General features: G+C 39.3%; 2 protein-coding genes across 3 annotated transcripts in view; one reads left to right on the top strand and one right to left on the bottom strand.

The window, feature by feature from the left end:
* The window catches only part of tmem106ba (transmembrane protein 106Ba), a 470787-nt gene that overhangs the window by 253640 nt on the left and 189916 nt on the right, over positions 1-27231 (bottom strand). The gene's annotated exons all lie outside the window — the stretch shown is intronic.
* Positions 1-27231, top strand: part of dgkb (diacylglycerol kinase, beta) — a 76764-nt gene that overhangs the window by 12286 nt on the left and 37247 nt on the right. The window contains exons 4-19 of one of the 2 annotated variants that reach the window (XM_072393658.1): positions 151-171; positions 1747-1894; positions 3173-3310; positions 6161-6210; positions 7317-7391; positions 7491-7610; positions 11638-11755; positions 12140-12228; positions 12584-12700; positions 12992-13090; positions 14472-14573; positions 16583-16656; positions 17244-17318; positions 19690-19775; positions 20462-20551; positions 22088-22248. In XM_072393658.1, coding sequence (XP_072249759.1) covers positions 151-171; positions 1747-1894; positions 3173-3310; positions 6161-6210; positions 7317-7391; positions 7491-7610; positions 11638-11755; positions 12140-12228; positions 12584-12700; positions 12992-13090; positions 14472-14573; positions 16583-16656; positions 17244-17318; positions 19690-19775; positions 20462-20551; positions 22088-22248 — 1563 coding nt within the window. The remainder of the gene's footprint in view (positions 1-150; positions 172-1746; positions 1895-3172; positions 3311-6160; positions 6211-7316; positions 7392-7490; positions 7611-11637; positions 11756-12139; positions 12229-12583; positions 12701-12991; positions 13091-14471; positions 14574-16582; positions 16657-17243; positions 17319-19689; positions 19776-20461; positions 20552-22087; positions 22249-27231) is intronic. The other variant, XM_072393659.1, reaches the window with a different exon arrangement.

The following is a 27231-nucleotide window of genomic DNA, read 5'->3' as shown; positions in this document are numbered from 1 at the left end:
CCTGACAATTAAAGAAAACTGAGCATGATGTGTTTGTATGAAGGCGTGACGGTTTCAAATGCAACCTGTAAATGTTAGAACTGATATTATGCTTCTATAAAACATCTTGAGTTACTTTTTTTATTTTTACTTTCACGCTTCGAACTTTAGAAGCAGGAAATCCTCAACAAGGTAACTGCCGTCTTTTTCTCTCTAATAATTTGTTCCTGGTAGGCTGAGTGAGTGGTGATATACCTGTAAATCCTGGCTAAATAACTCAACCATCTCAGGTAAAACACACGGAAGCTGTCTCACAGTCTGATGTGGGTTATTCCATCATTACTCTGATGATTACATTTACAACATTTACATTTGGAAACTGCTTCCTGAATCCACAACATTCGGTCAAAGGAGGTCTTCAAAGGAGAATTGAAAGACCATTTTAGACTTAATCTAAATCAGTTGTCATGTCTGCAGTTTTTCCATGTTTTATGTTCCTGGTTAGTTTTTAGTTTTTGCATCTTTTCCTCAGTTTCTTCTGCCCTGCCATCAGCTTCACCCACATCACCTGTGCTTTTTCCCTCGGCTGCCTTCACTCACCAGTCACCTCCCTGGAAACTCCCAGTATTTAGTTTCCAGGTCCTCTCATGCTCATTGCCAGATCCTCACTGTCATCCATGCCATGCTAAAGTCACTCACGCTGTGTTTCAGGTTTGTCTTTGTCAGGTTTATCAGGTTTTCAGTCACAGCCAGGTTTTGTTTTCTAAGTTTTTCATAGTGATCTCATAGGTTTTTTTTTTATTTCTGGCTCAGCTGCTTTTTTTGTTGGACTGTTTAAAATAAATCGCGTATTTTCATTTAGAATGAAAATTAAATCCGGGTCCTCCTTCCCTCCACTGCGCTACACCAACACATCGTCATGACAGCAGTTCTGGAACAGCATTCTTCTTACATACTACGATCAACCTGTATCAGCTTCTGTATCAGTATTCGGAAGGCTTGGAATGAGTCGTCATGCAAAGCTATAACATTACCTGTGAAACGCTGGAGGCCGTCATGGCACGGAGATGGATGGTTTTCAATGGCGCTGAATCTGTTTTTAAGGTTACAAAATTGACAGTCTACTTTGATTAAGCCGGAAAGTTGATTAGCAGGCGCCTCACAGGACAGATGTGACATGCGGCAGGTTGCAAAAGCAAGCCAGAGAAGGTAAAGTAGTGGAGAATTGTGCAACGACTGAGTAAGTCACCTGATCTCAATCTGCATCACGCTGCATTTCCCCTACTGAAGATGAAACTACAGGCAGAAAGACCCACAAACAAAACAAACTGAAGGCGGCTGCAGGAAAGTCCTGGCAAAGCCTCATAAAGGTTGAGACCCATTTTTCTGCCACAGACTTGAGGCTTCTTGCAAAGCATTGAAAGTGAACATTGTCAGACCTTAGTCAGTAAATAACTTAGATGTGTTTTAGTAAACAGCTAAATATTCACTGACCTAACTGTATACAGACCCACTTTTGAAAAGGCTTCAGCACATGCAGCCAATATGGCTCTTAAAGAGAGAGCTACACAACTCTGAAACTGCTTCACCAACAAGACAAGCAGCCTTGTAGGCATCCCTCCGAACCCTGCAACGTTTAATTCTGCCATAAATGACCACAGCAGCATACCATACTCTGACAATCCTCTGTATGTGCTTGAAACTTGTGTGGAACATTTCATCTCTCTGTGACGAACATGTTTTCCTTTATGCTGTTTTTCGTTTCAGGAGATCGACTTCGAAGGCTTCAAGGTCTTCATGCAAACATTCCTGGAGAGTGAACTCCCTGATGAATTCTGTCAACACCTCTTTATGTCGTTTAGCAACAAGGGTCCCGAACCCAGTCCCTCATCTTCTGACAAACCTCGAGTCTCTGGTAAGTGTAGAAAGGAAATTCTTTTCCTTAACAAGCCCTCAGTTACCGATATGTATAGAAAATCACTGCAGCTTGTGTTGCTATAGTGCAGCCAATTTGTCATTTGAGCATTCGTTCAGTGAATTGCTGAAAGTCTCTTTTCTCTGCTAGTTCCAGAAAAATTCAGTGGTTTACATTTAATTTCTGTTTCGTGCCATAAGACGATCTATCCGATTTCTCTGCTAAGTCCAGCCAGGTGGCTCGCAATGTAAACTGTAGAGTCGTGTCGTGTCTGCCAATTGCTTTGGCAGTAGTTCTGTTTGTTTACAGCATTTATACCAAGTTCTTATGCCCATGTGGCAATGACTGATATCAAAATGAAATTCCAGCACAGTGCTGGGTCAGCCAACAGTCTCGTGCGCTGACACTTGGCTTCACACTTCTTCGACCGCCTACCACCTCCTACAAACAGTAACATCAGCGGTTGTGGCAGCAAGTGCTGCAAAATGACATGTTTATGTTCAAGTGACAGAGCCTTTTAGTGCAAAGAGGAGGAAAGTGAGGTTGTTCCAGAACCACAATGACCACAAAGGGGGGAGACTGGGCTTGATGGAGTGAATGGGATGGTCAACAAAAGGTTAAGTCGCATCTTAAAGGGAACTCTGGTATTTTTAAACCTAGACCTTATTTCTGGCATGAAATACGTTTATCTACTCACCGAGAACAGTTTGGCGAAAGTCGGCGTCCATCGGAAGCTATTTAGATAACTCTCAATTGGCGTATATCCATATAACGGAGTGAACAGGGCAGGGACGATGCAGCCTCTAAATAAGGCATTATCTGTCTTTATTTCACCAATACTTTAAGAAGAATGAATGAACGAACGTGTACTATAGCTCTGTTAGATGCTGTTATGTGGCTACTTGCGGCTATAGGGGAACCGCATTTGGATATACACCGAAAAGTGGAAAATATTCAAATGGGGCTTGATGTTTGGTATGCTGCGTGTCATCAGTCATCCCCTCCTAGCTCTTTACAAGTGTTATTGTGGATATTACAAGTGGCAAAAGTGTATTAAATCAGAAAAAAACATGTTTTCTATATCTTTATTTAGGAAGGTGTTAATGTCTTGATGTGGTGATGTTTGCCACTGAAGTACTGGTGTTGTTTTCTTTTGGACCGGGCACCACCCACAGCTGATCGATATGACTGTGAGGCATCCTAACCAGCAGGTCGTTGTGCAAGCATTAGAGTCATTGTGAAGGCTGCTTTGACCTTTCATTTGTGTCTCCCCTACAGGACTAAAGCTGATCAAAGGCAACTCAACCCCTCTGAAAACGCATGCCCTATCCAGGCCTCTGGATACTGTGCAGCTCAAGGACATCGTGTTTTACCTCTCGTTGCTGGAAGGCGGGCGTCCAGAGGACAAGCTTGAGTGTGAGTACCGTCCATGTCAAATGACCAATTTAGTTGGGGGTCATATCAATATTGTGCTGGCAATTGATACGTTCTAACACTAGATTTATGAACCAGTGGGAGTTAATACTGGGAACCTTGTACACTCAAGATAAAATACAAAAGCCGGAAGAAGTATCACTTGCAGAAATAAAGCTCAGTGGGTGGAAATGTGGTTCATACTAAGTGAGGTCAGACTGAATCTTAGTGTAAAAGAAAAAAGTACGAACAAATCCACAAATTGTAGCAAAGATAGATGTCTTTCTGTGCATGCAACTGCCAGGTTACGAGTTAGAATGTGAGACTGTGAGGATTACTAACAATCAAATCCAGTTACACAAAACAAATACAATTAATTCATGTTTCATGACGTGATGCTTTATCCTTCCTCTGTTGTGGTATGCAAAGTTACAAAGTGACTTATTTCTGTTGATCCAGGGAGGCCTGACCCTGCTCCTGTGTGCCATAAATGTCTCATTTGCAGTTGATGCTTTATTCCTTTTGCTAACATTACCATAAAATATGTTTGCATAATAGCCGCCAAGTGCCCAGTTTGGCATGTCCCAAACTAAGAATGAGCATCTGCCCTGCACACCACTATTTCTAACTAATCAGCTGAGCAATCAAGTCAGGCTTTTAAAGAGACGGGAGCAAAAACAGGGTTTCACACAGAAGGTAACAGGTGAGGCAGCATTGGACAGTATGAGAAAGATCAGTGTGTGGTTTGAGCATTAAATCATGTTAAATCACCTTCTTATTCATCTGTAAAGGGCCAGAATGTGGACTCTTGGAACTTCATGTAAAAACTGAGGCTGCTTGCCTCTGCACACTAAGGTTTTTATTCAACCATTTAGATAATTAGTTTTTTTTTTTTTTTACTTTAGGCTCAGAGAAGCACAGATTTGGCATTTCTTCATTTCAGCAGCCTTTTAATGGTGCAATCCAAATCAACTTGCACCCCACGTACCTTTGTAACTGATTTTCTTGCTTTCTTTTGTTTTTACATAGAATTTGAATAGCTACTATTAGAGTATTCTGGGGCACATTTGATGATTCATAAGCACATTCAATCAAGCTTAGTTTTGCATTGTCTTGTCTTCCCTTCAGTGAAAATACAGTATTATGTGAAATGAATTTGTCAAACAGCCATTTAATCCATGCATTACGGTTTCAGGTTTTATGGATCACACATATATTATGTTCTTAATGTTTATCAGATCATTCTGAGTTACTTAACTGTCTCTTTCTCCTTTGTGTCCTCCGTCTGTCTCATCCTTAGTCAGAGTTTTATGGGAGCAGCTAATATCACCTCTGAGTGTCTGATGCCTCCGTTTTGCAGCTTATTATTAACACATCTCCTGCATCATTTATTCACAAAGTTGCATTGCTTAATTGGACAGGAGCCTTTATTCAGTGTTGATGTAGTTCTCCTCCGTGTTTTGAATTATTGATTGGTTTGGCACGTGTTAAGCTCAGGGAAGTTTAAATAATTCAGCTCATTCTTCCTGCATGTGTGTGGAAACAACAATGAGTGATGTGTTAATGAACACTCTCTGCATCGCTGTCCTCCTCCTCCTCAAACATATTATCTTTGTAGTGGATGGGTCCCTCTGCTGGTTTGTTTAATGACTGCTCAGCTTGCAGTTCTTGATTTGTGCTCCGTTTTAGTTTAGTTTATATATTTCATATGATTTGAACATTCACTGTTCCACAGTCTGTCTTAACGTGTTTGTTTTAAAAAGCAGCAAAAGAAACGGCCACGAGATGAAATATTTTGTGTAGCTTCAGAGCAGATTTGTTTCCGATGCCCTTGTATTGCCCTTACAGTCTTCCACTCACTTTGGGTGGACAATTTCACTGTAATCATTTGCAGTGCATGTGATGTTTCCAGCAGAATTGTGCAAAAGATATTGTTTATTACATGATTATATGAAACCAAGATGATGCCTGAAAAATAAGGACGAAAACACACAACTAGAACTGATTAAACATACCAGTCTTTTAACTTGTACTGCTAGAGTTTAAAGAAGGGGTGACACAATACACGGTACAATTATACGTATTGACGACTGGTGTCCTTGTTTTAGTCTTGTTTGCTTCTCACCCTGTCTCTGGGTCGGGGTCCCACTCCCAGTGACTTTCTACAAAGTAATACGAATGGTTATTTTCTTTTTCTCCCTCCAACCAGTTTTCCCTGCATCAGTTTATCATCATCAATTGGACTTTATTACCTTTTTTGGGACTTTTTTGGTCACCACAGTCACCTCCTACTAACATCAACCACTAGAAACTGGCAATACTTCCCCTCCTTTTGCTGCCAAAGGTCACACCTCCTCAGGAATTAGCAATTAGCTCCTCATTAGTGGCCTGACGAACCGCCGTCATACGTCAGCACCTTATGAGGTCAGCATCCACCCTCTGTGGTCAGCATCCACCCTCTGTTGTGCCCCGGCCTCGCTCACAGTTGTGGGCTTGGCCACTGGTGTGTACTGGCTCCTCTATAAACTGCCATTTGTATGGAAACAGTCTGCTGCCAGGTCATGTTGTCACGACTTGTGTGATGTACAGTAGGACCTGTTCGTTTCCATGGTGACACTTTTGAGTGGTAATCGGGGGACACTTAAAGCTGTAGCATTCGGATGCGTACAGCTGCTCAGATGTGGACTTTGTTTATTTGCATGCGGTGGAGCTTACAGTGACATTCACACTGAAGAGTGCTCTCCTGCCAAAGCTGCTTTGGGGCTATTAATATTCACTTTGAAGGTGGAGAGGGGTGGAGAGGGTGAGAGGGAGTGTCACCACCCTATGTTGACATTTTGTTTTTGTCTCCAGTCATGTTTCGCCTCTATGACACAGATGGAAACGGGTCTTTGGACAGCTCGGTAAATATTCCTTCTCTTGATGTTTAACTTTGCATGTTCACAACTCAATATGGTGTGAAATCAGCCCCGGTGTCAATCATGATGATTCTTAATTCATCAGTTATTTGTTGGCATCATTAAACATCAGAAGACATTAAGACTAGACAAGAAAAAGCAACTAATTCACAGTTGATTAAAGATTTAGTTATCAAGTTGCAAATATATTAATATACAACCATTCAAGCTATTTATATTAGAAAAAGTATTTGTTTCCATCTATGAGTTTTTCTTTACTGTGAATCTTTTCCTCAATCTATAAATCTAATGAAAGCCCCCCCCCCCTGGTAAATATCAATTTCAATATCAAGTACAAAATGATATAAAGTGAGTGTTTTACCATTCAGATACTTCTACTTGCATGCAACCTCATTCAATTTTATATGTGCAACTTCCTTTTCTTGAGGATGTTCTCTGTTTCAAACATTAACAGCTGAATTCCACCAATATTGGAAGTGCATTGCTAAAAAAATTGGAGTAATGAGGGTTTTAAGATAACAGCTGAACTTGAATTTTTAATGAACTAGTGTATGTAGATTTTTTATTTGACATAAAAATGCGAACCATGGTTCAAGTGAGTCAATAAATGGACATGAAGAGGACAAATATGGGCAGTGTGTTAATGAAAGTGTAGGAAAGAATGGTGAGTTTGAGTCCAAGATTTAAAGGCTGAAGGAAAAGTAAAGTGCATGGAGGGGTTTTTGTAATGTCTTCAGTTACTAGCCATCTAGCCAGACTTAATTAATCCAGTGTGACGCATTTTCAATTGGATTTTTGTGAGCAAATGAAAAAAAAGCGATCTTGTGAATTTTGTCTCAAGTGTTAAGTGCATCATGGTGACTCAGTCTGCCACCAGATGATAATGTCACCCTCTCTGCGGCAAGCAAGCCCAAAAAACAACTATTGTAATTAAACCATCAGCCTCTGAGCTCTTCCCACGCTGCCTTTGTTTCCTTCTGTGCACGTTCCCAACCTGCTATTACGGGCTGCTTATCAGTCCATTCACTCTATACACAAAGGTAAATACAGTATTTTTGTGCTGGTAATGACTGTCTGCGGTCTCGCTGCAGGAGCTGGAGCATATTATCTCTCAGATGATGCATGTCGCAGAGTACCTGGAATGGGACGTGACTGAACTGAAGCCAGTAAGAGGAACATCTTATTCAGTAACAGCAATTCAAAATGTCATGGATTTCTGCCCAGTATGGTATGTCATGTGACCTGTACCCTTGTTCTTGCTGTAGATCCTTCAGGAAATGATGCAAGAGATTGACTACGATCACGATGGCACCGTCTCACTGGGGGAGTGGATCCAGGGAGGCCTGACGACCATCCCTCTGCTGGTGCTGTTGGGCCTGGAGACGGTGAGTCAACAGAGAGACAGCTTATTATTGCTGGTGAAATGTCTTTATTTGTGATGATAAGAAACTGTAAGACTGCAGCTAAAGGTAAAATGTGGCCATTTTTACAGTTTTACACTTTTAACAAAAGTCCAGATTGAGCCTTTGGGTGAGGGCTAATGTCCAATTCTCATCTGATATAACGTATTGATTGATTTCATACGTATTTTGTGTATTATGTCTCAAATGATTTCAGTCGGTTAGAGGTCTGAACTGCTGGCAGGCCAGCCCAACACTTGGACTCTTCTGTTATGAAGCCATGCTTATAGCTGCAGTGTAAGGTTTAGCATTGTTTTGCTGACATATCCAAGGCTCTCTCCTAAAAATACATCTGGATGGGAGCACATGTTGCTCTAAAAACCTCTCAGCATCGATTGTGCATCTCCAGATGGGAAGTTACCAGTTCTATAGGCACTAATGCACCTCATACCATCTTAGATGCAAGCTTTCGAACTGAGCATTGACGACAAGCCTCCTCTCTTTAGTCTTGAAGGATGCAGTGTCTGTGAATGCCTAAAAGAATTTAACATTTTGATTTGGCAGAACAGTTTTCATCACTTTTCTTCAGTCCATTTTAAATTAGCTTTTTATTCATAAAGGACAATGGTGTTTCTGGATTGTGTTCACTTATGGCTTCTCTGAGGAGCTCTTTTTATACTCATTCATTGACTGACTTGTTGTCGATTAACCTAATTAGTTGCAACATGTTCATCCAGCCATTTCTTTTTTCAAGCACCTCCTCTTGCCACCTTTTGTTCCTCCTGTACCAACTTTTTTTCGACTTATTACTGCCACCAAATTCATGGTGAGGTCATGATTTTCATTGAATTGTGAAATGTGTCAATTTCAATTTTTGATACATTTTCTGTTTTAATTTTTGTTCATGAAATCAGCAAATTGTTGTATTTTGTTCTTGTTTACATTATATGCAGTGTCTCAGTTTTGATGGAGATAGACTTGTAGTTCTTTATTTTAATTTATTATTGTATTTATTAATTATCAGCAGTATTACTTTTTGTATTTGCACTTGTATCTGAATCTGAACGATAGTGTTTGATGTTTAGCTGTTTGATATACTTTTATATTAGTAACTCGATGCCCACAGTTAACTCACAGCACTAAACATGTCGCCAAAGGTACTTTGTTTTTAAAGGTATTTTAAAAATAAGATTTAAAGGTATTTGTTTATTGATACAAAAAGGCATTGACATGATAAGGACACTGGATGACAAATCAACAACTTTTCCAAATTTGTGCAAAAGTGTCCTGAAGAACTATTTCATTAAAAAAACATTCTAGTTTACGGTATTTCTGTTTCTGTTACCCCATGCTCCACTTTTCCACCAACTTACGTAGTTACATGAAGTTCATTGTGGTGTTTTTTTTTGTTGTTTTTTCTTCATAATCTTACAAACAAAGCAAGAAACAGTAACGGTTACTTCCCTTCACCTTGGCTCTCCCTTTGGACAAGCAGTTGTGTGAAATAGTCCCACTGGTCGTTTGGGAGGGTACAGATAAGCATGTTGTTATGCTTGTCATGACAGATATGAAGCTCACATGTCAATACACATGTTGTGCCACTGTTCCTCTGGAAAATAGCTCAAAAAGGTCTTCAAGTCATCTGGGAAAAAGACAAAGCTTAAGTCCACACCAGCAGCTTTCAGTGGTGCTGACAACCGGTATGGCTTTGTACAATATTAATGCAGCACAATAGAATAGAAAAATACTTTATTCATCTCCCAGTGGGAGAAATTCAAATTTAAACATTTAAATATTTACAATGATTGTATATTAACAACAACAATAACGATGATAAATGACTAAATAAATAAATGTGAGAAGAACATGTCAGCAGCACTGTTAAAAAGCCTTATGGGGACAAAGGACCTCCTGAACCTCTCAGTCCTGCCAGGATGCTGTGGAGAGGATGTTTATTGTTCTACAAAACAGAATATAATTTCCTCCTCATCCGTTGCCCCACCACAGCACTGAGGGTCTAGCCTTCTGCCTACCACAGATCCAGCCTTTTTCATTCATTTGTCCAGGTTTTTGTCTGTAGGGTGACTCCCCCAGCAGACAGCAGCATAGAACACTGCACTCTCAGTGACAGTGTGATAAAATGTGCACATGTCACTGCAGACATTGAAGGACCTGAGCCGTCTCTTCTTCTTTCTGGCCCCTCCTGTACACTGCTTCTATGTTTGCAGACCACTCCAGTGTTTATCCAGCACCACCCGCAGGTATTTGCAGGTCTGAACAGACTTTATAGATGGAGCTGCATGGAGTTTTAGCTCTCCTGAAGTCCATAAGTCAGTATTCAACAGCACAACATCATTAATCTTCTGATATATGTGGCTGTTTTAAACTATATATTGAAAATTGGTGATTAAATGTTGTATTTTGTTTAACAGTCAAAACTTTAGCCCGAACACAGAGAATTATGTATTTCTACTGATGGACATGATTTTTTTTGTGCACTGCCAAGTTGAAGTGAGAATTCAGTGATGGATATTTTGATGTGTTGTTTTGACGGTGTCTGTTTTAACAAAAGCCATTATGTTGTCCTAACCTGAGCCCAGTGGTGTGTAATGTGAGCAGCGACTGTATGCTCTGCCTTAAAAATAAGGAAACCTTGAAGCATCAGTGGTTGTTTGTTGGGTATGAAAGTACTTTTGTTACTATCTGAGAAAACAGTGTGGTGTTGTATTCTTTGGTTAATTTTGTGTTCATTAGTATTTGTCCGACTCTTTAGGCTGAGGATTTAATAGGTTAATTTTTCATGGTTATTTTACATTTAGCAGTGAGACGAGGTTAAAATCTTCTGTCACATCCTGCAAGTGTAAATTAACTTTGTCAGTTTACTCTCGGCTTGATTTTACCTTATTTAAGATCAGTCGTGAAAGATGATTATGTTAATGACTCCCAATCTGCGGCTGTGGATTCATATATTTTCTCTAAGGACGCATATTCATTGTAAATCTGTGATTCATATTGTCATAATTATTTTTTCGTAATTATTGTTCGTAATTATCAGAAATGATAGATGCAGTATGAAATATTTTTAGACCTACCGAACCTTAATACTGCAGTTATAAGACAGAAAAGACTAAAGCTGGGTCCTTATCTGTTTCATAAAGGATTGTGTGAGTCATTAATGCTCATAATAGCTGTTACTGTAACAATTTCTTAACAAAAGTATACAAGTAGCTCTATGAATGAATAAGTTTTAAACAAATTAAATGGATTCTACTGTATTGATTTAACTTTGTGTTAGTATCTCTATTTATTTTAATTTCACTGTTTTCAGTCAGTTCTATTTTTATTTCTTAATTTTGATCCCAATCATTTTTTTCATGTCACACTGGTTTTTTCTACCCCTCACAAAAATTGATTTCTGTTTTTTAGTTTACTTTTTATTCTAAATGTAATTTTCTTTTTTTTGTGTATAGACTGATTTCTCTATTATTTACCCTTTGCATTTTTCTCCCCTTTTTGTTTCCTCCAAGCTCTTTAATTATCACATCTGCTCAGACTTCAACCTGTTTAAATATATTTAAATAAATAAAAATATAAGATTAAATGTCCCTATTTATTTACTCTCAGTTAAATAAATGCAGTTGAAAGTTATTTCTTATTTTAGTTGTATTTATTGACATACTTATTTATTCAAAGAGCCATTTTTGTTTTTGATTTCAAAGCTCAGAAAACTGTCAGTTTGTATTATTTCCACTAGATGGAAGCATTTGATCGGCTTTGATCGAATGCCCAACCAGTGCTATTTTTATGAATGAATGCTACTACAAAAGGAAGGCAGCGATTTAATTTCAATAAAAAAATAAAGGTGAAAACGCTTCTCTATGAAGCTTAGCTGCAGGTAAAATGACAAATCTGTCACATAGTTAGATGGTTACTGTCCTTCCTGAATATAAAAGGAAACGGAAGCAGTTGGTAATTTGATAAATCATATGGCGTTTTTTTATTATTTCTGCAGAATGTAAAAGATGACGGGCAGCATGTGTGGAGACTGAAGCACTTCAACAAGCCTGCCTACTGTAACCTGTGTCTCAACATGCTCGTCGGACTGGGGAAGCAGGGACTCTGCTGCTCATGTGAGTGAACCGCCTCATATCAATGATTGACAGACACAATGAGTTATTAAGACAGAATCAGTGTAACATAATGGTCACGTTTTATATCCCTTGGATGTTGATCTTATTGCAAATGAAACTCAGAAACAGTCCTCTCCACGTGCATAGCCTTTATTTGATGGGTTTTTAGTTGTGGAAGAATTAAACTTGCTTGTGTTGCAGCTCCAATTAACATGTTATTTTGATTCAAAGTGCACTCAGCTCTACTCAAGCTACTTCTTAAAAAATAATGCTACCGTGCACATTCATTACGGCACAATTCTCAAACCTTATGGTGGATCACATCTAAAAAGTCTGTTTTCCCTCTTTTAGTTGCTGAAAATCTGCATCTATTTTCTTTCCCAGTCTGCAAATACACGGTCCATGAACGCTGTGTGGCTCGTGCTCCGCATTCTTGCATCAAAACCTATGTGAAGTCCAAGAAAAACACAGAGGTGAGTCCAATTGAAGTGTTCACCAGTCGGCACGCTTGGATTAGCAATGCTCTGTGGAGCTGAGGACAAGAGCGTCTCTTCCTCTAATAGAATTGAAATAACTCAATCTGCTACTAAGCATTGCTAATTACCAGAATAAGCCCAGTTTATAAAAAAGCATCACACACAGCGTTGTTTGTTTGGCCTCTTTCTTTCTTGCTCGCTTTTTTCTTGTTTCCTCTTGCTTGTTTTCTTTCCATCTTGTTTCGTTAATTGTTGTGTCACTTGTGCCTTTGTATACATCTTGTTTTTCTGCACCGTGTTTCTTTTCTCACTGCTTTCCCTCCCAGTATGCTGTCTCTCCTTCTCTCTGCAGGTAATGCATCATTTCTGGGTGGAAGGGAACTGCCCCACCAAGTGTGACAAGTGTCACAAAACCATTAAGTGTTACCAGGGCCTGACTGGGCTCCATTGTGTGTGGTGTCAAATCACGGTAAGCCGCCACCCGAGGAGAGGCAGCCACCTCCTCATTATATTCCCACTGCTTTTTGTTGTTTAGGGTTTCGTTTTTGCACCTCTGATACCTCACAAGTCATCACACCAATTTACACTCAAAAAACACTTGTTTGCAGCTGCAAGATAATAGAAAATTAAACAGAGGCATTGAGTACAATCAAAATGCGTGATGCAAGTAAATCCTAAACGTATACCTCGAACTGTATGGTTAAATACATGCTGCTGTTGCTACTAGTTGGTTGTTAATAATGCTTGCCACCTCCTCCAGCTCCATAACAAGTGTGCCTCCCATGTGAAACCTGAGTGTGATTGTGGACCCCTGAAGGATCACATCCTGCCCCCTAACTCCATCTGCCCCATCGTCCTGGTAAGACTTCACTCCTCACTGGTCAGCAGTTGCGAGGCTGAGTGAACCTGACCTTGTTTAATGCTGTGTAACCTGAGGATCCAATCATCAGCTCGTGTGCTCCCACTGCGCTCTGAAATGGCAACAATTTATTTTTTAGAAGTTTATTTCCAAAATTGTACAAGTGAGCTTCAAGGGGAAAGGTGTGCTTACTTGATACCTTTCCTTAAAAATGATTTAGTTTCAAACTTCTGCAAAAGTTTGCTTGGTGTTACGCTGAGATTCTTTTGTACAGTGGACCAGGGCATCAAGTGGAAAATCTCCCCCTTTTTTTGTTTGTTTCCTAAACGACTTTAACTTTATTATTGTGCAAAATCTCAAACCACTTTTCATTTCTTTATATTTTGCAAAGAAAATGGGGGAAATGGGTGCAGATTTATTTGATTTATTGGAACATGCCTTAATGGGAATGCTGTATATGAGGCAAAAGCAGAGTTTGCACAGTTCTAACGAGCTTTAAAGTGAATATCTGGTCTGAGCTCCTTTATTTTCCAACACAGCCTGAACCCTCTGAGACAAGCTTTCTGTCATTTCTTTAAGGAGTCTTCAGGAATAGTTCTCCAGACTTCTTGAAGGACATCCCAAAGCTCTTCTTTGGATGTTGGCTGCCTTTTGTTCCGTTCTCTGTCAGATGATCCCACACTGCTTCAATAATGTTGAGGTCCGGGCTCTGGGGAGGATTCATCCCTCCATAAGACCTGTTGCCACTGATTTTCAGTCCACTTCTTGTGTCATTTGGCATAGCTCAGCCTTTTCTCCCTGTTTCCCTTCCTTAAAAATGGCTTCTTGACAGCCACCCTTCCATGGAGACCATTTCTGATGAGGCTTGGGCCAACAGTAGATGGATCAGCTGAAGGTCCAGATGAATCTCTCAGGTCCTGTCAGGTCTTTGCTGGATTTTTTCCTCTTAAGGACATCACTTTCAGATCCTGTTAATCTGCTGTAGATAGTTTTTTTTGTCCTCCACTTATATCAGGACACACTGCACACCATGCTGAGATATGCCAAGTTCTCAGCCTATATTTCTTTGGGAATCACCTTGTTGCTGCAACAAATACTAGTCTATATCTGTCAAACTGTATCTTTTGTATTTTATCATAGATGCAGCTAAAGAAAAGGGAACAAATGTGTCTCTGTGACACACTGCTTGTAGTTAAGATGCAATTTAAAATGGGTTCTTTTGCTAAGCTGTGTGCTATAGGTGGACAGAAAGTCAATCGAAAGAAGTGAGGAGTGGAAAAAGACTTGAAAAGCACGGTGTATTTTCATTGTATCATTATGTTTCCAGCATTTGCATGAAAACTGAACAGACATTGATCCTCTGTTTGATCTTTGACCACAGGAGAGGCAGTCAACACTGAGGAAAGACTCTCGGTCAAGCCAGTCGAGCCGAGGAAAGATGCAAAGAGCCAACTCGGTCACAGTCGACGGCCAAGGACTGCAGGTTACACCAAAATCTGACTGCTTTTAATATTTCAATGATTAATCTGCAGCCTTCTCACAGTGTAGATTCAATCTTTACGAATCCAAATTGTAGTGACCCAATAGTCAAGCAAGGATTGCTTAAACCTCCTGCAAACAAATGGAGTTTAATCCTTTTGCATAGATCTCTGTGAAAATAACAAGAATTAGATAAATGTTATCATATTGGGAAGGATTTGAGGATGGCTGGTTCTTTAACCTGAGAAACATACAGTAGTTTGGCTTTCATGGAGGCATTTTCTCCAAATCTCTACACACATTTAATTGGAGCAACAGTTACATGTTACATGCTATAAATTTAGCACAAGCTGTAAAATGAGTAAGAACCTGAATTTTAAATAAGGAAAAGGAAGAATCAATTTTACCCTAAACCTGGACTGTTGTTGTCTGATGTTCAGATCTGAGACATCTTGGGGCAAAATGATCCAAAATGTTTTGTGGAATCAGAGAATTTCTGTGTTCCAAGTGCAGTCGAGCTCAGTGTTCGATTTAAATACCCAATCAAATAGTGTCATCTAGTTTAATTTGTCCTGTTATTTGAGTCTTGCCTCTGCATTTGCACCAGGTGTAAAATGGGAGTGAACTTTTTCTTTACTGTTAAATATCTGGTTGTGAAATGCACCCCTGCAGTTGTTTTTGGGATGTATGATGGGGCTCTGCCGGTAATCAGTATCATCCAGCAGAGGCCAGTCCTGCCTGATCCTCTCTTATATCTGTCAGCCAGCATGTTGGCGATGGAAACCTGCCGCCGTCTGTGGCGACTGCTCGTCTATGCGTGGCTGGGAGAGAAATATGATGAATCATATCCCAGGCACATCCATCTATGCCTCTCTCTGGCTAACTAGCGTAATAATCAAGATTATTATTTATAATTACAGGAAGTAATGGATCACTCTGGACTGGACAGGGAGCTCATTAATTCACCCTTGGCCTGCTGGGATAGTAGGCAGGGGGAGTTAAGTGCTTCATCTGTGTCAGGGAGAGCGCAGGGCGAGTTGTTGCAGTCCAACTGCAGGATGGACAATCCAAACAGGGGCTGCTGGATCAGAGCTTGTGTTTGTGCCACTTTGTGGGTTCAGCCTTCAGCATCTCACTCTGCCGGTCACAGCTGAAAAATCCACTTCCATGTCACTCGAGACAAACTGCCCTGCCAGTTGGGAAGCAGTGACTGATAAATATTCCCAATGCATTGAGAATTATCAGGTTGAGCATATTGACTGACTAGATTAGTTGGTTTACTATGTACTGTACAGAGCTCTATGGGCCTACATTTAATTGCATTTAACACCACAACTTCTTAAATACTCAAAGCTTTTAAATTTTGGGATAAAATCTGGAGGAAAAGACTATTGAATTAGGTTAAAACAGATTATTTTTTTTTTTGTAAATCATGACAAATCCCATAAAATACCTACTTTAATGATGCATTGATCCTATGAAAAGTAGCTCTGTACAGCAGAAAAGTGTAGAATTTTGTTACTGGTTTAAGTTATTGACCAAAACGTTCACTGCTGATTTGGGTCAGTTCCCCATAAACTGTCCTGTAGCTGCAAATATTTATTAGTGCACTGAATATGTACTAATCTGCAGCATAAATATATAAGAAAATAGTACCTAACAAATGTAATGCTGTCTGAGAAAAGTTATTGAGCCTTTTAAAAGAATATCCGGACCTTTTCTTAAAGAAATTATCTGGAAAGGATGGACAGACTTGAGGTGACAGCATGAAATACAACTCAGTTAATAAAGAATCAAGGCAATAGTTGAAGTCTTTACTCAGGCAAAGGAATGTGGAGCACTCGCACCATGCCTTGGTCAGGTAATGGGAACACTGGTCAGATTGCTGGCATTGCCTGGAAGTGCTGAATATACCTGATAAAATGTCTGAGGGATATGGCTTGAAAGTAAATTCCTGTGAAGCATCCTGCAGTCTCCAAACACCAACAGTTTGTTTTGACATCCTCCATACAGATCACAACAATAGAGGGCACTCATCCTCTGCTGGTGTTTGTCAATCCGAAGAGCGGGGGGAAGCAGGGGGAGAGGTAAGTACACAACCTGTCTCAACATGCTACAAGAGGCCTCTGAAGCCCCACTCCTCAGCCGCAGAGGGAAGGAAACAGCATGGCCTCTGCCTGACAAGTGCTTTAGGCTTACTTAGTAAAAAAAAAACAAAAAAAAAACACAATAACATTTACCTAAAGTGCTGGCTGCCTCTACCGTCAGCTCACACACACCTTCCCCTCCGACTCTCACCATCACGCCGCTGCCTGGTTCCCCTTCTTTAACCCAAGGCTAATTGGGTTATTACTGAAACATATTCATTCACTTCTTATTATGTCGGCCCTCATTTGTTTAAATTATGAGATCAAAATATGACTTCAGCTAGTTGATATAATGAAATTGAAATTAAAATGAATTAGTCTTTCTAATGGTTTCTCCTTAAGGGGACTTTGGGTATGTCCTACTCTGCTGCCCAGTCCACTGCCATGTCACATTCTGATTAAACATGCGTCTGCATTTTTTAACACGCCAAAGTCCGGGATTCTGAGCCTGAATGTTATGAATGAGTCAGGTGTTTCAGCTATTAGTATTAGATGTTGCCTGATGTTGTTCTGTGTGCTTTCTTTAGGATTTACAGAAAGTTCCAGTATCTCCTTAACCCGAGACAAGTGTACAACCTGGCCAAGAATGGACCCATGCCAGGGTAAGTAGCAAGGGAACAGTGTTATTAAAGAATATGAAAGAAAGGGGACTATATACCTAATATAGCATGTAGTTTTCATTGATAATTCTTTTAGTTTTTCAGTAACACACTTTTTTTAAGATGTTTCACTGCCTTTTTGGACAGGTTTTCTGTTTTAAAATAATTTAAAAAGATGCTACAAAGACCATTTTTCAAGCGTCTCATATGAACACAGAGGCAGGTTTTGCTTGCTTCATTTGTTCTTCCTGAACTGACTGGCCACTGAAAGTTCCCTTTCTGATGCATTTCCTCTGAAAGTGATGGAGAACAGTATCTGGAGTTTTTTATTTATCCCAGGAGAATGTAGGATTTTAGAGGCTGGATGAAAACCCTCCTTTTTTGTGTGTGTGTGCACATTTGGAACAAACTTAAGACTATTTTTGCCATATTCTTGATGCCTCATTTTAACTTTCTATAAACACTGATAACATGTTATAAGTAGGTGATGATTACACTGAGGAAAAACTTGTTAATGTGAACATGTGAGGACTGTTTTAAGGTAGGTTTGATGTCATTTATCTAATAAAAATGCTGCTTACTGGCATACTAAATACTGTACTATCAGAGCAAAACTCAAATAAAAAGATTTTCAGTTTCAAAAACACTCCTTTTGAACATTTTTGCATTTGTTGCATTTATTTATCGGGTTTTGATCCTAATAAAAGCTCATTCAGCTGAATTTTCTGCACGGAAAGATAACTAATCTTAATTGAAAATGATGATTTGATCATAAAATATTTTATTGTAGAATGGTTTCCTGATGGAAAATCTTTGTATGAAATTTTACATGTTGTATATTATACACCATCATTGTCAGAGCTGAAACAAGAGAAAATGAATCAAAAAGAAGGAAAAGGGACAGAAAAATAAATCCTTTGTTTGCTACCTCGAAAATCATCCCACTGATGATCTTCTGTTTACAATCATGATGCTCTCTGTTGTTGCTTGCATATAATGACCACCATCACATGCAAGAGAAGCCTTTAGTATTAAACCCTTCCCTTGCTTCCCTCCCACAGCACCGATACAAATAAGGTGAGTTCACACATAACAAATCCTGGAGACGGCAGCATCATGCTGTAGCTTCTGAGCAGGAGCGGCTCCATATGCATAAGGCTGTATGTGAACGGAGAGCCGGTGACACAAATGACAGACGGATGGAGAGAGGTGAATCTCTCGCCATTCCACATGTGATCACGCATACAGCAGCCCACCGCAGGATGGGGGTGTGGACGCCATCAGGTCCCCTATGGTTCACATATGTGATTAAGAAAATGAATAGATCATTTACATGCACAGGGCTCCTTCAGACTGCTGTTTGCACCCAGCAGCATTTAAACACACACTCTGCGTCGTGCTGCCATGTTGTTTGTGTTTGATTAAATCTGAAAACAGAATCTTTATGACTTATGAAAAATAAATAAACAGCAGCACACACAGGGTGTGGAAAACCTTCATGAGGTTTGGCCTGCCGGCATGAGGAGCTGGCACAGCTTTTCAACACGGAGACTCACCTTCTGTCTTCTTTCTCCTCTCTTGATGTGGCCTGAAACATCACCTGCCTCGTCTGGAGCTAAATCCAGAGCTTCTCCTCAGAGCTGACAACATTCCAGATGACCCTGCCTGGTTGTAACCTTGTTAATATTTTGTCAAGTGTACTCACTGCAGCACACATTAGCAGGGTGAACGGTCGCCGTCGGACACTACAGGCCGAGGCAGCCGCGCACACTGCTGTCAATTAGCTGCCTCAGTAATGCAATTACAGCAAATTAAGTGTTTGTTTCTTGGTATTTAAATATCCCCAAAGTTGCCTTTCATGTTCGTGGCCGTCTGTTTTGCGTCTAATATGGTTTGTGGCCCCAGTTGGAGAGTAATTGAGCGAATCATTTACCCACCATACGAGGCTGGGAGACTGGCTCATTCAGTTAGGGCTTTGTTATTGTGAAGGAACGGAAGAAGTTGGACTGAACATTGCCTGTCATGATCCAATTAGTCCCTGAACAGGCAGGCTAGCTCACAGAATGAATAATATCAATGTGACATGTGTTATTTTGTGGGATTATGAGGGCTTTACAGTGTTGTTGTGTCATGAAATGTTAAAAGCAAGAAAAGTTGTTTAAACAAACCTTTTTTCTTTAATCACTTTTGAAAACTTGACTCATTCTTTGTATGATTAAATCACAGCAAAAAACAAGGTTCAGAATAATTCAGCTCAACGCACCCTCTGCAGAGCTTAAAATAGTCCTCAAATGCCCTTGTGTTAAAAAGCACAAAACATGCAATTTCCAGTGATTTGCTAGAAGTGCTGACTGTGACTGACTGTTTGCTGCAGGATGAACTTCTTCAGAGATGTTCCGGACTTCAGAGTGTTGGCCTGTGGAGGGGATGGCACTGTGGGCTGGATCCTAGACTTCATTGGTACAGATATTACGTCTCCATGATAATTTTATGTCATCGGTGTTGTCAAGAACTTGTTCTTTGTTTTTCTTCTATGGCCTCAACTGTTTGACAGGGACTACGAACCCCCGTATTTCCTGAAGTGCTACAATACACACGCATATCATACTACCTTCAGTTGTTGATAAAGTACAGCGTGGTACACCTTCAGCACCCCATTTCCTTTTTTGGGAAAATTGCACTTGTTTTTACTAGTTTTGCATCACTCTTGTTGTTCAGCTTGTAATAGTAAAGCATCATTTAGGGGTTGTATATAAACACTTTCATTACGTCCAAGCCTGCGCAGTGAGGGGTGGTCAAATAGGATGATTACGTGAGTTGGAAAACAACACATTAGTCATCATTTGAAGGGGGGGGGGAGAGAAAAATCACCTGGCCTCCAACATTTGGTTTTGAAGATGTTACTTGTTCAGGCTCTCAAAAATTGCCTCAATTTTTTTATCAATCAAAACAAAGGCAGGTAATAACCGACCTGCAAAATCAGTCTTTTGAAATAGACTGAACAACTGGAAATTCATATTGACTTGTAGTTTTACAGGCAGGGCAGCAAAATGGATTTGATACTTCCTTTGCAAGTTTTTGCAGCGACTTTGTCATCTGGGTTTGGCCTCATTTCACATCTTGTGTTATTTGTCCCACTGCTCTAGATAAGGCCAACCTGGACAGGAACCCCCCCGTGTGTATACTTCCTCTTGGCACGGGCAATGACCTGGCAAGATGTCTACGGTGGGGAGGAGGTACTGACAGAAAACACATACATAACGGTGAACAGCGTGGTCTCACTAGCTGCACTTTGCTGTAGTGTACATACATGTTTACTCCACTGAAAACACAACCTCTTTTCCGAAAGTAATTCAAGACTTGCATGATATGTATTCATAAATAGTTGTAACAGAAGTCGGATTGTTTTATGGATGAAAACTGTTTTTATGTTAGAAACAATCATGTGTAACTGCTTGGGCTCAGAAACACTCATGAAAACATTATTTTTTTTTACTGCATCAGCAAATGCAAATTAAAGCTCCACCATGCAAAGATTAAAACACAAAAGTGTTACAGAAAGGCTGCTGCCTTCTTTGTGCCTGAGCTCATTTAAGATGGATTGAGTTGAAGTGAAAAACTGACCTGCAGCCTGATCAGATTAAAAAGGAGAAGAACCATCCGCCTTCTTATCAGCATACTGTTAAAAATAAAAGCATCTGATGAATTGGAGTAGAACACGTCACACGGGTAACTGGCACATCAGGGAAGGCACAACTAAACGTGGAATACAATGACACTGAAATAGGCTGAAATAGCTAATTGTAACCAAATGAATATCTTATCTGCTGTAGTAGACCCATTACCCTTTTAAAATCTAAAAAGCAATGTACTTCAGTGCAACAGTCGCCCGACGTGTTGCACACTGACAGTTTAATGTTGGAAAATATGTGAAGGTTTGGGAGCTTTCAGAAAGCTGCACTCTAGTCGATGTAATGCCTGCAGAATTCGGTCAGACTGTAAGATATTCTAGCACCTAAAACATCTGCTGCTCGTAATAGAAATCATTCTGACTAAAGAGGCTCTTCTTTTTCAGTCTTCATCAAGAAAACCAACATCTTGCCTCAAAAATTACAGCAAAAGGAACTTTTTCATAAATATGTTGAATAGTCAAAAGATGAAACGGGGGTGTAACAAATAACACATCCCCCAGGAAACCTTCACAAGGTCAAAATATCTGCAGGGAATATGTTTAATCTTATTATTAATATTATTAGTTCTGGGGTTTAAATGACATGGAGCAATCATTGCTCACGGTTTCTAATGTATATTTTTGGGTTTACTTTGGTTTTAATGAGCGCAGTTATCAAATGAGATTTAGCCAAACATTTATTTTATTTTTTTATTTGAAATGTCCGTCACAAGCCTGCCCTCCTCCAAAAATTATAAAAAAAAAAAAAAAATCAAAACTGTTCATTCAAATTGAATAAAAAGAGAAAAGAAGAAGCAAAATCTCTCCAGAGAACACTTTTAACAGTTTTGTGTTAACAAAAATGTCTGAAAACATTTATCTGTAATGTTTAATTTTCTATGAGCTGAGCAAATATGTGATAAATGGCACAAACATGAAACTCAGACAGTTTATTGAATAGTAAAATTCTTGTATTTATGTATATTGTATGTATCAGTGTTCTGTTTCCTTGCATTTTGAACCATGTCACAAAGCATCAGCCAGGTGACTCAAACTGTCCGTGACCCATTTTAACATCTCACCTCTTTCACGTTGCTCTGAGGCTATGAGGGGGAAAGCCTCCTTAAGATCCTGAGGGACATCGAAAACAGTTCGGAAGTCATGCTGGATCGCTGGAAGATTGATGTCACACCCACAGACAAGGAGGAGCAAGGGGACCCGGTGCCTTACAGCATTATAAACAACTACTTCTCCATCGGAGTGGTGAGTCAGACACTCGGCCAGAGAACACACACATACTTGCATTCTTAACTTGGTATCTGCACAAAATACAAGCATTATACCTCGTAGTCTGATCTTGATTTGTCATTTTGATTCTTTTTTTTTTTACCCACTAAAACCTTGAACAGACTGAGCAATGTGAACAGAAATATTCTTTATAGGGACCATTTAGAGAATGTGTTCTCCAGGTAATCTGGAAAAAAAAAATCTAAATCGAGCAAAGGTAGCAGCAAACGACACATCTGGTAATATTCAAGGAATGTTATCTGACAAATTGAGCTTTTTTTTTTTTTTTTCTTTGTCCAAAACCACATCACTGCAGGCCATCGAGACCATTCTTAATTTATGGCATCAGAAGTGCATACTGAACTAAATTTAATATGAATCCATGCAGCCATTTTTAAACTTTATATATTCATAACGCCCCCTATTCTTTGATTTTTGTCATATGAAGAATTCTGACTTGAATTCTAACAATAAGGGTTTTAATTATTCTACAGATCTTTTAGAACTAAAGGCCAGAAGGTGTTGACTTTATCAATGGTGCCATCTGCAGGTGTGCATGTCTCCCACGTCTACAGTTTAGGCTGCACACAGTTTTATTGTGGGTTGTGTCAAGATTTAGCTTATTAGTTTTAAGCCACACCCACTTTCCTTCTGTAGCCTCAGTATTACCCCCTCTACGGAGCCCCCTAAGGGACACGGGAGAAGAAAAAAAATGAGTGGAGAAAAAATTTTCTCGATCTTTCTTGCAAAGTTTGTCCTACATTGTTCGACCTCGAGAGATTTTTTTTTTTTTCCCCCATGTCCCCCAGTGGGCTCCATAGACTCTGAGCAAGCCTACCAAATTTTTCTATGAATCCATTTTTGCCTCTTTGCGATATAAACTTCTCATATTAATAGTTTAGTTTTCAGCCAAATTTGGCATTTCACTGCTTATTGCAGTCAACATTTGTACAACTTTCTGTTTTGCTATGTAACAACTAAAGATTTCTGCTCACACAACTTACACATTACTTTTCTTCCCCTCTGAATTTACAATACAAAGTTTTGATCGGGCTTGAACCTGAGGAAGAGTTAACAAAAAGTCAACTTTTGCAACTCAGGAAAAAGGAAAAAAAGCAACTTTTCCTGGAAAAAATGGACATGGCCTAATTCATCGGATTCAGCAACATTTGGGAATCATGTGGAAATACCTCTTTCATTGTGCGATATACAGTTTAGGAGATATGAACCAAAACGTGGTGACATTTCATTATGGAGCGACGTACCGGTGGACATTTACACACAGGTCTTCACCAGCCCTGTTTATAACGTTGTAATTACTCTTATAATATAACAGTCACTTGGACCCCAAAATATTTGCCTCACACACACACAGGTTGATGTTGCTGAAAGAGGAAACCATGAAACAAGTGAAATATGTTTTTAAGTCAATCTTTGTTGTAGATTTTATTTAGATCCGTATGCAGGCAGACAATTGACAACTGTTTGCAAGTTGCCTAGCAATGGCATGACGCCTGCGACTACAAAAACACCTTTGTGTGACACGGACTGTGGTGAGTCTCACATATGAAGTGTCAAATGAGAACTCACATGCTGAAAAAAACACGGTTAAAATGTGTGGCATCTTCCCTCCTCATTGTATATTTTTGTGATTATCGTATAGTTTCCCTACACATTTTTTAATGATTAGAATGAACTAGATGAATACTTTTAGTTCAATCTGAACCCAGTGAGCACATTTTTGTTCAAAGATGCAACACAAAGTGTGATACTGAAATGGGTTTAAAATCTGATTTAGAATGGTGGGGGGGGGGAGGCAATAAAAGAAAACAGTAACACATTTGTGAATATAAGACATTGTCAATAAAAGCATTAAATTAGATCTATATCAGTCTGAATTTGAAGAAATTTAAAAGAAGCACCACTTCAGTTTGTGCTAAAAAACAAAGATTGTTTTTCAGATCATTTTGTGTGCCAAGTAGAGTGATCATATGGAGAAAAGTAGATCAAGTTAAATTGGCTGGGTTGAAGTCACGAGCTCACTGACAGCACCTCAATTTGCTCAAGACAACTTTAAATCTATATTCTATAATCCAACTTTAACATATCAGGTGGTAAACATTTTAAATCATAAACCAAACCATTATTAGTTCCTAAACCCAACCAACCAGCTTTAATGCATACAGCTTATCACACAATGTGGGAAACGGTGAGTGAAAAGAAGAAGAAAGTGAAAAACTTTTGTCTCAAACTTGGCTTTATGTGGGCTGAACTTGTTTGTGTTTTTTTGTGCTGCATCCAACACAGTGTTGCACATGCAAATCAGCTTGCAGTCCATGGGAATATCCATGCTCCTCAGCACGTTTTAAAACTGTTGCTTCCGTGCAAAAAGTACCTAGAGTACATTGACTAATAATTAGAACTTTCATTGTGGATTTTGGGGAGACAGGACTCTGATCACCTACTATAAACTAAAAGGCAAACTACTCACTTGATCATGTTGATGGTTAAACTAATCACTAGCTTATGAATACAGACAGTAAGTTCAGAGACACGTTTACCTGTCATTGATACTGCATCCATAAGTAGCTATGTAACATACAGAGCATACAAACAGGTTTCTGCAGCTCGGGTACGAGAAGTACTCAACACTGAAGCTGTAACTAACAAAGAATGTGCATGGAAACTGTTTAGTATTCTGAAATAATCCCTTCTCTTTGGGAAGAGCAGAGCCAGATTGTGGATCCAGGCCAGTATAAGGGCAGGCTCCCATAGTGCAGAAATACAAAACTCTGATTCAGTGTAATTAGTCTCGATCTCTTGTAACTACACAGAAAACACACAGATTTTCCTTATGTCTTTAAGACCTTTGTATATCAGATAATGCAGTTACTCAGTGGGAAATGTCTGACCATTTGTTGTAAAGAGCAGAGTCGGGATCTGGTCATTTCCTAACAAATTTCATATAGAATTTATTCATACAGTCTAAATTAAGACTGCAATCATTTCCACTGAAATCACTGTTGTCACTAAGATGCTGATATTTCCACAAAAGCAGAGCAGAAACACATGACCACATTTTTTAAACAAGTCTACATTTAAACTCTTAACTATGAAGTAGTGTTTTAAGATTGAGTCATTTTATTTTATCAGTCAACAACAATTAAAAAACAATGAAAATGTGCATGTGATAAAGAAGTTTATCAGAATCTTGTAACTCTAAAACCACAGTTTTAAGCCCTGGATGAATGTGCACCAGTAACTGTTTATAAGGAAGAAACCAGACTATCTATAAAATTAAAATGAAATGCATTATTGGTTACTATTATTGGTTTATCACAGTAGTGCTCTATGGGTATGTTCCAAAAGAAAAAACAGTGACTTGCATAGTTATTATACAACAAACACCTCACGAAGCTGTGTGTAAATGAGCAAATATGTGTGTTATTGCTGTGGTTCCTGCATTGATAAACTCACACCAAAGAACACATTGGACACACCTGCGTATCTAAGAGATGCCTCATGTTTTGAAATTTGATGCCCTGAGGATGAAAACGGGCTATTCAGGTGGAAAGAGTTTAAACAGACTGACATCAAACTCGTAATGCATAATGGATATTGCAAAATGCTTTTAATGGTTCTGAATCATGAGCAACATACACTAGAAACTCTCCTGGAATGCAGCGTCAGTTATCTTAATGTCACACTTGTGCATTGCCATAAGAAGCTTATCGCACCTTTTTTTTTTTTTTTCTACCCTTCACACCAAAGTAAAGTTTGTGTTGAGAAAGCATCCCAGCCCCACAGTGGAAAAGGTGCTCAGATAGAAGTAAAGCAAAGGCAGACGCCACTGAAGTGTGGCCTCACATTCTGAAGATGAAATTCTCACATCTGTTATAAGAGGTTGGATTTTAAAAAGTAATAAACAATAGAGCTCCTGTGGGTGATGCTTTCAGCATAATCAGTCAATTTATGTTTTTATCACTTTGTTGTTAGGCCTTTATTGAGATGTGCTCAAGCTTCAACCACCTCTGATCGATAAATGAGCCTTGTTGTGAATCTGCATGGAGATGCACAGCCATCAGCACCTCCCTTGTCCATCTCAACATAATGACACTGATTTCACGTAGCTCATGTTAGCCATTACTGATAAATGTCAGGGGGAAATATGGTAATTGACATTTGCAGGTGGGAGAGGAGGGAGCCACTGGGGGTTGTGAGATTTGTACAGACTGTGGCAGGGACATAAGTGATGCATGGCCTTACAAATGTTAGTTGAATAACACCTCCAGCCTGGGCCCCTAATGACAAAGTTTGAGGATATTAGAGAACGGGTATTGTTAACATTGTGATAGACAAGAACAATGGCTGTAATCTGTCTACAGAACATATGGTGATATGTACGGGTGGAAGCGGTTATAGTGTGGAACATTCATCCCATAATGTTACACTGCATTAATTATCCACCGTAAATGCCAAAAACAAGTTAGTTTGTCATATTTTTGACAGCAGTGTCAACTCAACCTTTATTCATACAGCATTACAGCAAATGTTCAAAATGACCTCTGAAAAGAGGAAGTCAACAAATAAAATGATTTATTTAAAAGTTGGATAGAATCAAAAGACTAATGCATCATGAAAGAATTGCAACATATGAGCAAATAAGCCATGAAAGCTTTGGCCAACGGTCAACTTTTCCAATATGCCCCCACGCTGCACACACAAGCCTTCTGCAGGAATACACCATCATGCTAAAATAAAGCAGTTCTGCAAGGCTTTTAACAAGCCACGAGCAAACATGCTAATTCAGATGTTAACAGGAAGAAAGACCGCTGCTACTTACAATGTTACAATGAAAAAACATTACTTCAAAGTTTATCCTTGTAGAACAAAGAAAGAAACCACACTTTTACCCATCTGTGAATACCCCAAATTACAATTTACCACCTTACTGCAATC

Source organism: Leuresthes tenuis, unplaced genomic scaffold, assembly GCF_036924035.1.
Source record: "Leuresthes tenuis unplaced genomic scaffold, fLeuTen1.0.hap1 SCAF_10, whole genome shotgun sequence".
NCBI lineage: Eukaryota > Metazoa > Chordata > Actinopteri > Atheriniformes > Atherinopsidae > Leuresthes > Leuresthes tenuis.
Note: the sequence above shows the minus strand (reverse complement) of the source record. Positions and strands in the feature narration are given on the sequence as shown.